We start from the raw sequence: 16,922 nt of genomic DNA, 5'->3' as shown, positions 1-16,922 counted from the left end.
TAAGATATCTATTAATATTTCATTAATTTTGAAAACAGTATGACCTCATTTGTCCCACTAATTCCCACTTGTATGTATTTATTTATACTAATTTTCATATAATATTGTTTTTAATAGAAACCATATATATGTAAAGCACCAGGATGCACCAAACGCTATACCGACCCTAGCTCTTTACGTAAACACGTGAAAACAGTGCATGGTGCCGACTTTTATGCAAGCAAAAAACACAAGGGGTCTTCCAACGAGGATGATAATGGTGGTATAGATGGGCATGGTATTACCAGCAATGGGATTGGATCAAATGGCTTAAAATCTTCCTTACATATGCAACTTCATAATCACAATCATCCTCAAATCGATTCAAGTCCTCGTAGCGATGACATGCACTCGGGCAAAACAAACAGCATTTCCAGTCCAAGCATCAAATCGGAATCTGATGCTAATTCTCCGGATCACAGCCCCAATGGGGCGGAGGGTAATCAGCTATTGGTACAAAGGTCACAATTACGTTCGACCGATAATACTCGTAACAACGAAAATTCTACTTCAGGAACCGGTTTTAGAGCTGACGAATTTCAATTGAGCTCTGTGGCTCCCCTTGATGAGGGTTGGGAGTATGACGAAGATTTGGAAGTTGAAGATTTGCCATATGTTTTGCGCGCAATGGTAAGCATTGGTAGTGCGGTCAACACTGGAAATGGTGGCTGCGGAAATGTAAATAGTGGCCTGGGAGGCGGTGGTGGTGCAAGCGGGGTTCTTGGTGGAACTATGTCGCGGCAGCGTCTTCGGAGTCGATTACAGGCAAAAGGTATAAATTTAGGTTCAGTGATGTTATCAAACATTCCTGAAGCACGTCGAAATGTTGGCATAGGAATTGGTGAATTAAATCAAAGAATAAATAATTTAAAAATGGAGTCAACCACTTCCCCAATGTCGCCGCCCAGCCCAGATTACATGTCCAAAATGACAGGAAGTCATACAACCGAGCTTCAGACCCGTTTACAACAACAGCAATTTTTAAGACGTGATAGTCAGAATTCCAATGCTAGCACTTACTATTGCAGTATGCAGAGTAGGCGCAGTAGCCAATCATCTCAGGTGTCTTCCATATCTACTATGAGACCAACATATAACGTAGGCTCTTTCTACGATCCTATATCGCCAGGCTGTTCGCGAAGATCAAGCCAACTTTCGAATATAACTTCTAATGTTTTGAGCGGCTGCAGTAGTAATTATAATGCCAATGCTGGCACCAACGTGAACGCTAACAGCAATATCAATAACACTATGACCATTGACAAAGGCCCAGCAAATAACTTGATGTTAAGCAATTCAGGGACCGCTACTGATAGTTCTCTGTGCAATAATACAATTAAATTGAATGGAAACAATGGGAACAACCACAGTTTACCACCACCACCATCCTCGCATTTGATATCATCACGTTTCCGTCTTCACAGCAAAAATTATCAGCACAAAACTCCACCTCGCGACCGTGGTCGTAGCTCCATACCAAACCTTCTATTTCCACAACTCATTGAAGAACATTGTACTTCATGTTCAATGATAAAATCTTCTCAAGGACATTTTAAGCGTCGTCAATCTGAGCCCACAAGGGCAGAAAACAATCATCGCTCATCTCCCCAACCATTTGTTCCATACAAAATGACCAGCAGAACTCGCACAGCTAATAGCATTGATATAGAAGACAATCAAGATAAATTGAAAAAAATTAATTGTGTTGAAGAGAAACCTATCGCTTCATCTCGTGAACATCATCCAAACGAAAGAGTTAATCTGGATGAAGTTGAAGAAGATGAACTTATCGAGAATAAATTGGTATTACCAGATGAAATGCTTATATATCTTAATCAAGTAGCCGATAAACCATATTCAACTCGGCAACAGGAGCCAACAAGCCAACAGCCATTACAAACGAAACCAAAAGAAATAAAAGCTTCATGGATCGTTGATGATACCGCAAAACAAGCACAAACTTCCCAACGTATAGAAAGTGATGTTGTGAAAGCAGCGTGCACATCAGCTTCTCCCACCATGTACCCAAACAGCCCCGCTTTAACTTGCGTTACACAAAACCAAACAACAATGGGTCAAATTATGTCTCCTTTATCCAATTATTGCGTGACGGCAAGAGAAAGTTCCACCCGCACTCTTAATTATGAAATGTGTAGTCCTCAAGCAACTTATCCAACATGCAACTACTATCACGCCAACTCACAAGTAGCAGAACATCACGATATGGAATATAACTGTAATTATAACAATTCAACAAATTACAGGATGCTAGCCGACCAATTGCATCAGCAACAGCAACCGCAACAGCAATTCGAACATCATTTGGCGATTAACTACTTCCGCATGGAGAATTTGAATATTCATTCTAGAGTACACAATTCAAATTTACCACACCAGTATCAGCACCAACAGCATTCTCAATTTCAACAACAGCCAAAGTCACAACAAGAAAATACAGCTATTTGCGTCGATTCGTCAATGACAAGTTTACCAGAAACTAAAGCCGACAGTATTTCAAAACCTTGCGCTGAGCAGATTACAGCAGTTGGAGCTGTTGGTGTAAATAATAACCTATTTTACCGAGTACCTAGTACGGAGCGGCGGTTTCAGCAACATCAGCAAATGTTGCAAATTCAAGGGCCAGCTTTACCAGCATTGAGTGACCCAGTCTGCAAATTATCTGTTGCCGAAATTCAATGTGGCGATATCAGTCAATCCCAAATGTCACCCATATTGGAATCACAGCAACAAAACCCACCAACTAAAGTTATAATGTCAGCAAACACTACAACACAAACATCTGTGACTACCACTATGACCATGCAATCAATGTCGACCAATCAAATTCAGGTAGGCCCAGCAGTAGGACATTTCATAAACAACTTTCCAACCACAACAATAACAACAGTTGCGGCATCAACTACTGAATTATTTGGCAGTAGCAGAAATAATGGACAAAATGTGTCCTATATTCCAAACAACGAATCTGTTGCTAATGGCGGCATGCGTTTCGATACATACCAACGAACACTTGAATATGTGCAGAACTGCCAAAACTGGTTACATACTAACGATTCCGGCACGCATGGCAATAGCAATCACGACAATGAAAGGTCTGATTACGAGCAAAACGCCCAGCAAGCCGTTAGCAGTTCAACGCATCCTAGCAATAATATGATAATCAATGACATGACAACGTCATTGAGCTCGTTACTAGAAGAAAACAGATATTTTCAACTCTTGCAATGAGTATGAAATATAAACATATATGTATACATATAATAAATGTATAAATAGTACACACTCTTCCCACCATAAACTGCGGATAAATCTAAGAAAACTCTAACACAGCAAAAAAAAGTAAATTGCTATTTTCCCCTTAGCAATTACTCGTGTGTTATGACAAAACAAAATCGAAATATGTGACGGGGTTGTCTGTGCGATAGGAAATCCGGTAGGTCTTTCGTGTCCTCAATTAGAAATATTTAACTAGTTTCGGTGCGTATTTATACACCATAGTTCCCACCATAGTTCATTGATGGTAAATCAAATAACAAGACTGTAACTGTTCATCCTCCTGATTGTCGATTGTGTCTTATTACAACATTTTTTTGTGTTTAAATTAAATGTATTATGTATTATCTCTTATATAAAAGGAAAACATTTTCGTTATGTGCCGTTGTGGTCCTTTTTTGCAAAATCACCTTCGATTTTTTAATCTAAGTAAATATAATAAAGAAAGTCGTTTTTGTCACATAATTTATAACTCAAGAACGGCTAAACCGATTTGGCTTAGAAACTGGGGACAATCGTTTCAGATTGTTAAAAGTCATATCAATTCGTATATACAAATTTTATTTCAAATCAAAAGCATGTGTTCAATTTGCATATAAGAATCTATTTAATATTTTTTACTTAAAAAAAAAAACAAATTAACAGAACTGCCTGTATTTTTGTTTCCATGCATATCTATGTCTATGGTTTTTACTAACTGTTGTTAATGAACAAGGTGTTTTTGTTTTGGACACACTATATGGAACCATGACATTTATAAAATCGCAACAGAAAATCTTCTTAGCAGATACATCGCTGGTTACCGCGTCTACTTTGTTAGATGATGGGCGAACACACAAATTCGTAACAAACCAAACAAAACATGTAACATAACAAAAAAATAGCGGAATAGCTACAGTATGATATCTTCGACTACAACGCAGTAAAGATATGATGCCAGTCCCAAATTCAACAATCGGAGCTGCGGGTTTAGACCTAGCAATATGTACATATATACATATTTATTAAATATATGTACATACGTCTTCCAATGCATTTTTGCTTCTTTATATGGAAGGTACTTATATATATATTATAAAAGTAATTTCGTCGACGAAAAAGTTTATAAATGTTTAAGTGGATAAACAACAAAACAATGTACAAAGTATTCAGCCGAATTGTTTTAAGCTGATAATGTGCTAAACATTTTTCACGAATAATTCATTTAGATGTAAAATTTCTACAATTCTGAAATTTATTAACTTGCGCTCAGTTCTCCATGAATTTTTAATCAATTAGTTATGTTTTTACTCTCCCAATATGTTGAACAGCATTGTTCTCCTAACGACGAACATGACGAATTGATTTAACAATATCTGTCTGTCCGCCATCACCAGAGGAAACTGATTTTGGAAATGGGCACAGCCCCTTATACGTCACATTTAAGCTATCGAAACCAAATTTGTTGACAAAACCTTTGCGTGTAGCAAAAGGCTATTAGTAGAGGATCCGGCTTAAGAACAACACCCCTCATTCTTTTCCTTGATAAAATAATTTTTTTTTATAAGAAAACTTATTGATTAATCAAATGAGAAATGATTGACAGTCTATATCTAAGCAAGACTATTTTTAATTAAAAATTAAATTATTTAATTTTTCTTCTTGTTTACCCTCACTCTTTTCCTTTATAAATTTAGTCTCAATCAAAGAAAAAAAGTATATAGAAAATGCCATACAATGTTTGACTACCTTTTTTTAGGCAAGGATGCGTGTCAACCAGGTGTAAACAGGTGAGCGGATGGAGTGATTTACCCTCATTCTTTTTCTTTAAAAATTAAATATGTAAATATTCTGAATTTTATTACGAATCCAACGATATATGATTGACTTTCCAAATCTTGGCAAGGCGAATGATTGACACGATCTAAAGTTTCAATAATTTCATGTAAAAATAAAGTGTGACTGCAAGCGCTATGTACAATAACAGCTGCGCATAAGACTCTTGCCAGAAAGAGAAAGGCGTGAGTTCATAATAAAATATATTATTAGATTCAATATTAAAGAAATAAAAACGTAAATAATTTAAGTAGTTAATTGTTGAACAAATATTTTTTATTATAAAACGTTATAAAAGTATTTTTTGTCCTTAAATTATGATTAATTACTATAATATAAAAAAATTATTCATTATCTGATTCATCAGAACTTGCAATATTGAAATCGAATTCAGAGTTATCGTCGTCATTTTCTTCAATTGTAGCCGGCAAAATGTCATCAACTTGCAAGGGTGTCGGATCTCCAAGGAATTCTATTGGTTTTAGTAATTTCTCATCTATGTGCCATCCACAATTTTGGGGTTGCAGCTGAGCACAGTACGGATCAGTAGCATTAAGCCACATGGCATTCACGTATATTGTTCGTAGAATTTTTTGTTTCAACGATTTCCAGCAAGGTGGAATTGTGTTGGAATTAAAGCTTCTAACTTTTCTCAAAAATTGTTCGTTACTTTTATTGGCTGAATAATTTTTTTGAAAAATGCGATATCTTGCATCATTAACACTTGTGCAATTTTTTATGCCGTACATAACAGCAGTAAATTCTTGGACCACGTCAATTTTTTCGTCTATAAAAAGATCGGTACTATCTTTTAATGAGGCAAACACTTTTTGATAAGTTTCATTTTTTGAAAAAATTTTATAAGGCCTGACTTTTCCTTTATTGTAAAAAGCTGCAGTATAGTCACAGCCTGTAAAAGCGTGGAACGCCGGTAAACTTTGGCATAATGAGACCCCTAACTTTGTTGCTAATTCAGTACAATTTACGCAGCTAATATCTTATACACACAGAACTGAACTCACGCCTTTCTCTTTCTGGCAAGAGTCTTATGCGCAGCTGTTATTATACATAGCGCTTGCAGTCACACTTTATTTTTACATGAAATTATTGAAACTTTAGATCGTGTCAATCATTCGCCTTGCCAAGATTTGGAAAGTCAATCATATATCGTTGGATTCGTAATAAAATTCAGAATATTTACATATTTAATTTTTAAAGAAAAAGAATGAGGGTAAATCACTCCATCCGCTCACCTGTTTACACCTGGTTGACACGCATCCTTGCCTAAAAAAAGGTAGTCAAACATTGTATGGCATTTTCTATATACTTTTTTTCTTTGATTGAGACTAAATTTATAAAGGAAAAGAGTGAGGGTAAACAAGAAGAAAAATTAAATAATTTGATTTTTAATTAAAAATAGTCTTGCTTAGATATAGACTGTCAATCATTTCTCATTTGATTAATCAATAAGTTTTCTTATAAAAAAAATTATTTTATCAAGGAAAAGAATGAGGGGTGTTGTTCTTAAGCCGGATCTTAGACTATATTTTCTAAAAAATCCGAAAAAAACGTGATTTTCTTCTTTCTGGGCTAAAGTTACAGCTTTCCTATATACATACTACATATGTCTCAATAAAGCAATTGTATCGATTATGTCTGTTCCTGATATGGATATCACGAATACTAAGTAAGATATCTATACCCTACCTTACGTGCTTAATAAAGCATCTATCTAACGTGAAAAGATTTTCTTACCTGGATTAATATATACTATCCGTACATGTACATAGGCTTTAGTATACTACAGACCCATAGATAACAATTATTGTGGTATTAAAAGTACAAAAGACAACAAGTGCCACCGATTATACTACAGAATATAATTATAAATGCTTATAAAATTTGGCGCAAATATACACAAATAAATGCAATTGGTTAAGATATGCAAATACTATGTAAGTAAGTATATATGTATTTTAGAAACGCGCATTACACTACATCAAGTTAGATACATACATTGATGTATTTATTGCAATAGTTATGTACTTATGAAGTAAAAACAATTATAAAACCTACCCATCAAATAGGGCACACATTATTATATATTCTTACGTAGCACATACATACATATATATGTGTATCATTTTCAAAACATACAAGTACACCTAAAATATGAACATCAAAACTATAAACATATTATATGACATATGTCCAATTTTTTATGCTTTATCCTCTCAAATGTCTCTATTTGATGTAAAAGAAATCCTCACAAACATGAGCGCTATTGCTCAATTCTAAGGGGTTCCTATTTTTATTTTAGTCTTTCATATACTTAACAATCGAAATATTCTTACTTTAATTAATTTTTCAAAACACCTTAATATCCATACCTACAAATATGTTCTAATTATGTATGTATTTATATTAACTTATGTAAGATATACTTATATAAATACAATCAGAAAAGTTGAAAAAGTCTACAAATTATAAAAAAATATATTTATAAATTAAATCAATGTCAGAGGAGCATATTTTTTATGGAAAAACATTCATACACACATACATATGTATATGTATGGTATATACTCTGCCAGGCAAAAGTGGTGAAAAAAATTTCAAACCCTCAAAACTACTGAAAAAAGTCCGCCCAGAGAATTTAAAGCATAGAGAAGGTGCAGGATCGACAGCGAACATTTGTTAGGTTTATAGTAAGGAATTGACCTCGCAACCATATAATTCACGCTGTGAAATGTTAACATTTTTAACAGTTCTCCACATACTCAACCGAGAATATGAATAGAAATAAATACATATGTGACCTGGTCTACGGAAAGGGGGCCTAGGTGTCAAAAAATCAATTTTCACTTTTTAGTTGATTCGGATGGAAGATGAGATGCTTTTTCACGTGATAGAATCGAAAAAGTCACAACTTGTTTGAAAGTTCCCTAAAAATGTAGAGAAAGAAGAGTAAAAATACAAAAAAATTAAATTTTTTTGTAATGAACAAAATACATTGAATTATAAGCTATAAAGACATGATTATACACTAGAAAAACGTATTATGGGTCAAAAATATTAATAATAATGTTACCAGCTCCTCGTCCTTTACTTCAACAACAGACAGGTCAATCTTAACAAAAGTTTGTTCAGTATCATCTTCTGCCTGAGATACACATACTTCGTCTTCGCTCTCTTCATTGTTCTCATCATCCTTTTCATCGAAATATTGTTGTATTGTCATGTTTCATTTCATGCAAATTGCGAAGACGATAATCAACAGAAACACTTACACAAATGTGATAACGGAACATCTGGAAAGAGAGACGAATGAAAACAAGACAACAGCAGCTGCGCGGTATTAGAGTAAACGTCACTTCTTCAGTGTTACTTTTTTAAATGTTCCACACTAGCAACTTACAGGATGAACTATAATAATATTCCGACCAAAAACAACATTTACTGGACGACCTTGAAGCCTCTGGAAGGGAGAACAATAAATGAGATAACGAGAAACTGACGAAACGAGTTGTTTATTTTTAACAGCTGTTTCCCAGAAAACTAGTTTTCGCACGTTAACTCCCTATTCGTAGACCAGGTCACATATATGTATTTTCGGCATATAATGACGTGGCATGTATGCCCAAGCAGAGAAAATGACGAGACATAAATATATGTATGCATTCTCCTATGATACTCCCAACAGCGGCATTGTGATATTTTCATGCTTCAATTTTTGCTTTCAACTAGCGAATCGCAATGTATGCAAATAAGTATGCGTTTGCGTTTTGCTGTCGGCATTTCCATGTAAAAATAATTATAATATGAGTATAATTTTGTATGAATACATGCATAGTAATATTTACAGTCAATTTGGACTTGCATATTTAATAATTTTATTTGATTTTTACATAATACGAGTATGCTCTAATATACTAATAAATATTTTTGTATTATGTTTCTTAGTAATAGAAACTGAATTTATCACAACAATATATGTATAAATACATCGTCTATCATATTGATCTTATTATCTGCTCATATAAATGTATGTATGTATACGCATTTGCGCAATCGGAAATTCAAATCATGATTTTATCACTTATCAATATATTACATGTGAACGCATTGCTCTGCATGTTCATATACATTCATGTATACTTATATGTGCATAGTATTTGTATACATTGCCGAACAAATAATGCACAAGTATGCAAACATACATATGGGTACTCATGTGAATATGCCACCAACAAAAAATTTAAACATACAAAAACAACAATTGTGTCAAATATCAGAAGCATCACAAGTCAATATGGCAGCCGAATTGACGAAGTCCAAATGTAGTAAATTTTACAACAAAAACGATTTCATTCATAAACGCAGGCGCAAATTCCACAAGCGACCTCGCTTCATTCATAAAAGACGCCGTAACATCTCTCCGAGTATGTCTTTGCCAACAAGCGACTTTTCGCGACGATGGCAAACGCTAAAAATCATAAATTGAACAACTTTCTGGTGTGTGTTCTAAGAAAGAAGTGAGGAAAGTGGCAACATAGCTGTTGTCGATTTACAATATTTGTCAATTCTAAAATATTTTTCCGTGGCTCGCAAAAATCTGCGTCGATATGTATGCAAGCTGATACAAAAACATACAAATTTACGCTAGCTTGTTGGCGAAGCTGTTCGAGCAGCAAGGCAAGCGGTAATAATCGGCGATCTTTGTTAGTTTCTTTCGGCACAGCTCGGATTTTCTGCCAACAACACAATGTTGTGGCGCTTTGTCGTCGCGTCAGTGCTTCGACAAATTAACTCTTTGACAAAACGTGAGTTTCGGCCATTGGTTGTCCATGACAACGGAGATGCGTGCGACACTTCTAATTATGAATGTATGTACATATATACATATGTATGTGGCTCGCATTTGCTTTCGTAAACATACAGAAAAATGTGCCAAAGAAATAATATACATATGTACATGTGTATATGCCATAGAAATTCTATTGGTAAAGAATGGAAATGATAACGCAATAATGCGAATATGTGACCATCTCTGTTACGTTCCTTCAGTAGTGTCATATAAGAAAAAATACATCTGAGTTGCTCTAATATCCCCAATCGACAGCTGATGCAGGGTTGCATTTTCTGATTGCTAATTCAAAATATTTTTAGAATTCTAAACAAACATTTTAAATTTAAATTTTTGTATTTCTTTTTTAGTAATGTACAATTTTTACGAGCTACAAATATATTTAATAAAAAAATATTAATATTTGAAAAGAAATAATAATTAAATAGAATTCGTATATCTAAAAGAAAAAGAAAAATTAATTATTATATGCAATGATAGAAATATCTGAAACAAAAGCTTAATATTATCTGAAAAAAAACAAAATATATTAAATACAAATAGAATTGACTCTGAAAGCAAAGATTAATTAAATAGAAATAATAATTTTATCTGAAAGAACTATTAATATTATCTGATCATTTAAAATATAAAACAAACATCAAGAAATGAGATAACTTTTTTTCATAGCATTTAGGTTAAAAAAATAACCCGCTCATATGCGTAAGCGTTAGTGCATAGAGAAAAAATGTGTAATTGTATTGAAGTATTTAAGAAAAGGGGTTAGTCGTGGCTATGTACATGTGTTTTATTCGTTTAAGGCGGCTTGCACAGTCCAAAATAATGTGTGAAAACAAATGTTTGTTTTATATTTTAAATGATCAGCTAATATTAATATTTCTTTCAGATAAAATTATTATTTTTATTTAATTAACCTTTCTTTTAAGAGTTTATCACTATTTTATTTAATTAATCTTTTCTTTCAGATATTATTATCATTTAGTATAGTAATTAATTTTTCTTTTTCTTTTAGAATTCTATTTAATTATTCTTTATATTCAGATATTAATAATTTTTTTTATTAAATATTTTTGTAATTCTGTAAACATTGTACATTAATAAAGAAGAAATAAAAAAAAATTAAATTTAAAATGTTTGTTTAGAATTCTAAAAATATTTTAAATTGGGAATCAGAAAATGCAGCTCAGATATACTTTTTCTTATATGACACTACTAAATGAGAAAAGTAGTTTTTTCACTAGTTTTTCACCACTTTTGGCTGGCAGGGGTCTTAAGTAAACATATTTTTATGTGTATGTATTAGGTAATTTGTATCACATTGTCGTGCTTAATAAGTTGACTAAACAGATGAACTACTTTTTTATATATACTATACATGCATTATTTCTAATACTTAATGTCTTCCCTTTTAAACAATTCAAAAAAAGGTACGTAGTATTGCACAAATTTACAGCATTCAGAAGTCAGTTATTTGAAAACAAAATAAAAATTATTACAATTAAATCAAAACTAGTAAATGTGTTATCTTATAATTTTATTTATTTAAGTGGTTAAAAAAAAATAAATGTAAAGTATCAGCTTTGCTTTAATCATAATTTCCGGTGGAGCATTGGGCCTCAATAAAGCGTTTCAATCTGCTCCTGCTTGCTATCATCTTTTGTTCATTCCACGATTTTCCGCATTTGTCGATCTCCTCCACGTGGTCTTCCGACTTTCTTTGGGCTTACCAATCCAGAGCTTGTCAACAAAGTTTTGTAGTATCTTTGCACAATGTTTGACTTATCTATGTTCGTGTCTCAACAACTGCGGCAATATAGCAAGCGATCAAAATCAACGCAAAAATGTTGCAGTATAAGGGTATGTTCGAGGCACGCAATACAAACGACAATACTGCTGCACTTGTGAAAGTTTGCAACACTTCTGCAACTATTCAGCTAATACTTTTCTGATATTAACATTTATTTTGCATAGGTTGTCGAAGTTGAAAACCTAAATTAAAATATTGGAGCTTTCTATTAACATTTTTCCAACGATGAATAAATTCAATATTTATAATTAACAAACTTGTTTCTGCGCGGAAGTGCTTTGAATTGAGATCGCCGGAAGGTAAACTGCGGTGAGATTATTGAGTCGAGAGGCTATTGCAGCTGCGAAAAGCTTCTCAGTAGATGTAAGGCAATCTATTATCATTTTTCCTTATTGAACTTACCGTGCGATTCTGTACTGTGATACAGTCTCAAATTCTAAATTTGAGATTTTAAGTTAGAGACAATTTTTGTGACACGAGACGGTTTTGCTATTCTGTAAGTGACAGTCACAAAATCTATTACATTTCATCATTCAGAGATGTTTTTACACTTGAATGAAAATAATCATGTCGATAACAAATATTAAATTTTCTTTAACATAGTCAAAAAAACATAATTATCAATAAAAATATTAATATATATTCACCTTGTTTCATAATATTTACGAAATTTATGTAAAATTGATTTATTTTTAACCTTTTCGTGTTTGAGTTGCTTAAAAAATATACAGAATCGATTGATTAATATCTATGATGATCTCTATTAAATATATTCAAAATGGCAGACAAGCTAACTACCAGGTCTCAATATTTTGAGACTGACGCTTTTTTTTTTTTTGCCTCAAAATGTCTCAAATAGAGACTAGAGACTGCTTACAGAATTCCACTATTAGACCACCTAAAGATAATCTGGAAAAGTCACTACCATATATCAGAGAACGTACATATATCCTAAACAGAGAACGTTTATCATAGAGAAGGTTCACGGCGCGGACAATGTAAAAAATTGTGGCTAACTAGGTCGAGATGAGGGAGTTTCACCACTGCCTGCTCGGCAGGGGAAATTTTAACAGTTGCGCTTGAACAGAGCATGGAATAAAAATTATGCTCAGAACTATATATTACTATTACAGACGTACATATGTATATTAGCTCTTTTGCTTATATTTTTATTCGTTTATATGCAGACATGTGTATACATATGAATTGTTTTTGTACATATTTATGATTACAGGTGCAATTGAATACATTTGAATTAATTTACTTTTTAATTTTCATATATTTGATATATATGTACATACTTATGTGTATACTTCGCTACTTATGTATTAGTGATGAGCGATATTTCACTACCGGTGATTTTTTCACTGTGATTGAAAAATCGCAACTGCGATCACTTTTTATAAATAGCAGTTCGCTTCTATGAACTGCGATTGCGATCGCAGTTCGAACCTGTGAATTACGATCACAATAGCAAATAGCAGAAAAGTAACAACTTTCTTTAGGGTATTGTATATATCGTATATGCTATTTTTCGTCATAGCGGTTTGAAATTTTGAGTGTAACGTTCTTATAATTTTTAATAATGGCAGGAAATAAAGGGTGATTTTTTAAGAGCTTGATATCTTTTTTTTTAAAAAAAAACGCATAAAATTTGCAAAATCTCATCGGTTCTTTATTTGAAACGTTAGATTGGTTCATGACATTTACTTTTTGAAGATAATTTCATTTAAATGTTGACCGCGGCTGCGTCTTAGGTGGTCCATTCGGAAAGTCCAATTTTGGGCAACTTTTTCGAGCATTTCGGCCGGAATAGCCCGAATTTCTTCGGAAATGTTGTCTTCCAAAGCTGGAATAGTTGCTGGCTTATTTCTGTAGACTTTAGACTTGACGTAGCCCCACAAAAAATAGTCTAAAGGCGTTAAATCGCATGATCTTGGTGGCCAACTTACGGGTCCATTTCTTGAGATGAATTGTTGTCCGAAGTTTTCCCTCAAAATGGCCATAGAATCGCGAGCTGTGTGGCATGTAGTGCCATCTTGTTGAAACCACATGTCAACCAAGTTCAGTTCTTCCATTTTTGGCAACAAAAAGTTTGTTAGCATCGAACGATAGCGATCGCCATTCACCGTAACGTTGCGTCCAACAGCATCTTTGAAAAAATACGGTCCAATGATTCCACCAGCGTACAAACCACACCAAACAGTGCATTTTTCGGGATGCATGGGCAGTTCTTGAACGGCTTCTGGTTGCTCTTCACCCCAAATGCGGCAATTTTGCTTATTTACGTAGCCATTCAACCAGAAATGAGCCTCATCGCTGAACAAAATTTGTCGATAAACACATTTCGAACCGAACACTGATTTTGGTAATAAAATTCAATGATTTGCAAGCGTTGCTCGTTAGTAAGTCTATTCATGATGAAATGTCAAAGCATACTGAGCATCTTTCTCTTTGACACCATGTCTGAAATCCCACGTGATCTGTCAAATACTAATGCATGAAAATCCTAACCTCAAAAAAATCACCCGTTAAATATTACATCATTGTTTTTAGCTTTTCCGGATCTTGCCTATTGTTATTCAACTTATTGGTTCTAATTTTCATTTTTCTTTCAACTTCATCTTTAATCTCGGGATATATTACTCTCTGAAAATCATTAAGTTTTTGGATATATATTCGTTTCTGAAGGTCGTCTCTTTGTTAAATAAATGTAGTCTACCGTAAAAAATCTCATATCGCTTATTTGCTGCAAGACCGGCATAATTCAAAAAACGTGATTTTGGAGTTAATGCTGCAGAATTGTTCGTTATATCATACTTCATGTTGAGTGAAAAATTCATATGAATACCTCTTATATGCTCCGCTTGAGAAGAGGTGTAAGGTTGGAGTCACCGTGTAAGGTTGTAGTAAGTTGAAAACTTTAAACGCGTTTTCTGGCGAATCGATTTTTTTGAGTTATTCCGGTCTTGCAGCAAATGAGCGATATGGAGTTTATTTAGTGCTACAATGGATAGCGTTATTATATGTAGTAAACGTTTCGGTAAGAATGTCATTATGGTCACAATCCAGTTTTTTCTCCTTTCTTTTATTTATTATAATGCGATATATTTCTGTTAAAGAGGAATGTAACCTCTCAACTGGTGAATTACTAGATGATTGTTGGAAAGACGTGTAATGTATTTGAATATTATATTTTTGGCAGAAGTCTTTAAATATTTTTCCTGCAAATACAGCGCCTTGATCGCAGACAAGTTTTTTATGAGTACCGAAGCGTACAAAGAAAGTTCCATGGCTTTAACTATGTTCAGACTATCCCTTGCTGGAATGGTATATCCTGCTGCAAATTTTGCAAAATTTGTCTATAATTGTTAAAATTATTTTGCCATTGATGCTGTATAAGTCGATGTGTAATATTTGCATAAGAAAACCTGGGATTTCTGTTCTTTGATAAGGTAGTTTTTGTGGTTGTCTATCGTATTTTAAGGTTTGACAGATACGTATATCACAACAATTAATTAATCGGGAGGTTTGAGTTTCGAGTTGTGGAGAATATATCTCCCTCTTAAAAGTGGCAACCGTTTCGTCTATGCCTCTATGGTTGCTGTTTATGATAATTTTGTATTTCTATAATTAAATCTTCAATATTTTCAACGTCTTTCAGTATTGTAGTAGCTCTTACAATTTTGTAAGGGATGTAGTGCATGCCGCCTCCACGCTGGTGCATCCTGGGTAACGCCAAATGGCCTGCGGCCTTCACGGCCTTGCAACTCCCTTGACGACTTTTTCTGGCATCGAACTGGTTTTTAGAATAGGAAACTTATCTGGATCTGTTAGAACCCTGGGCTGGTGGTGGCGGCATTCTGGCACCTGAGTATGATGGGGCGACACCCATCAGAAATGGCTGTCGGGCTAATGTCGAAACTGCCTCCGTCCCGTTAAAACCTCAGGTCAGGTATCTGAGCAGCATGCTAACACGCTGGAGTGGGCCATGAAGGTGCTAAGCGAGAGCGAGACCGATGGGTCACGACTCGAAGCAAACAGACATGAACCAGCGGTTAAGCGGCAAAGGTCGCACGATGGAGAAACCTCCCTTGGCAAAAAATCGAGAACGGGGGCGGCGCCAACCTTCAGCGAGATTGCTAAAGGAGCTGGTGCAAGGATACTTGGCGTGCTCGACCACAGAAGGGAGGAAGGGGCTATCTCCCATGAAGAGTGGAAGAGAGTAGCGGCGGCTATCTCTTCGGTCTTCCTCAGGGTGGTCAAAGAAAACCCTGGGCCACCCCCAAAATGCGTTAGTGCCGGTTGGCACCATGGGCTGCACAAGCTTACTCGATGCGCCGATGAAAGATCGGCCATCTTATACAAGAAAGCAGTCTCTCTGGTGGGGGAGGTTTGGAAGGGGGCCAGACTGGAGGCCGTGGACAAAGAGGATCTTCCTCTTCGCCCTAGGGCTCGCGTCTGGCTCCCGGCCGAACCGTCTACTGCGAAGGAGATAGAGGAAATCCTCAGGTACTGCAACCCCTCACTCCCCGCGCATGACTGGAGGGTAATAAGGCTGGAGAGAACCGATGAACCATATCGGCAAGCGCTGATGATGCTTAAAGCGGAGTCCATCGGTCCTCTCAGCAAAACGAAGGGAGCCATCAGCTATGGGTTCGAAATGGTGGTACTGAAGGTGCTCCCAACGGATGCCAGGGCTTATGGCGCTCAAGCTGCAGATGCGGGGGAGAAAGGAGAAGGCGTTAGCGATGGTCAAGCGACCAGGGAAAACGACCCAAACCTCTCGGACGTGGCGAGTACTGGAGGCGGATCGTCGATCGGCGACTCCGTTTTGAGCCTCGAACAATTGTTTGAGGAGGTGAGGGTCGATCATGACCTAAGCGCTGAAATGGCGCTTCTAGAGGATAGTCTGAAGGATGAGATTCCTCCAGATTAACCTCCATCATGCAAAGGCGGCCTCCGCCAATCTACTGCCTCGTCTGGAGCAAGACGAAGCCGATGTGGTCCTGATCCAAGAACCATGGCTAACTAGCAACGGAATATCGGGACTAAGGACGAAGAGCCACAAGCTGCTGGCGGCCAAGGATGCAGGTAGAA

At 35.3% G+C, this 16,922-nt stretch overlaps 1 protein-coding gene across 8 annotated transcripts in view; it reads left to right on the top strand.

Annotated features, from left to right (window-relative positions):
- The window catches only part of LOC105227911 (transcriptional activator cubitus interruptus), an 84,778-nt gene that overhangs the window by 26,452 nt on the left and 41,404 nt on the right, over positions 1–16,922 (top strand). For all 8 annotated transcript variants that reach the window (XM_049460110.1, XM_049460108.1, XM_049460109.1 and 5 more), the window contains one exon: positions 118–16,916. In XM_049460110.1, coding sequence (XP_049316067.1) covers positions 118–3,288 — 3,171 coding nt within the window. In that variant the 3' untranslated portion in view covers positions 3,289–16,916. The remainder of the gene's footprint in view (positions 1–117; positions 16,917–16,922) is intronic.

This window comes from Bactrocera dorsalis, chromosome 6, assembly GCF_023373825.1.
Source record: "Bactrocera dorsalis isolate Fly_Bdor chromosome 6, ASM2337382v1, whole genome shotgun sequence".
NCBI lineage: Eukaryota > Metazoa > Arthropoda > Insecta > Diptera > Tephritidae > Bactrocera > Bactrocera dorsalis.
Note: the sequence above shows the minus strand (reverse complement) of the source record. Positions and strands in the feature narration are given on the sequence as shown.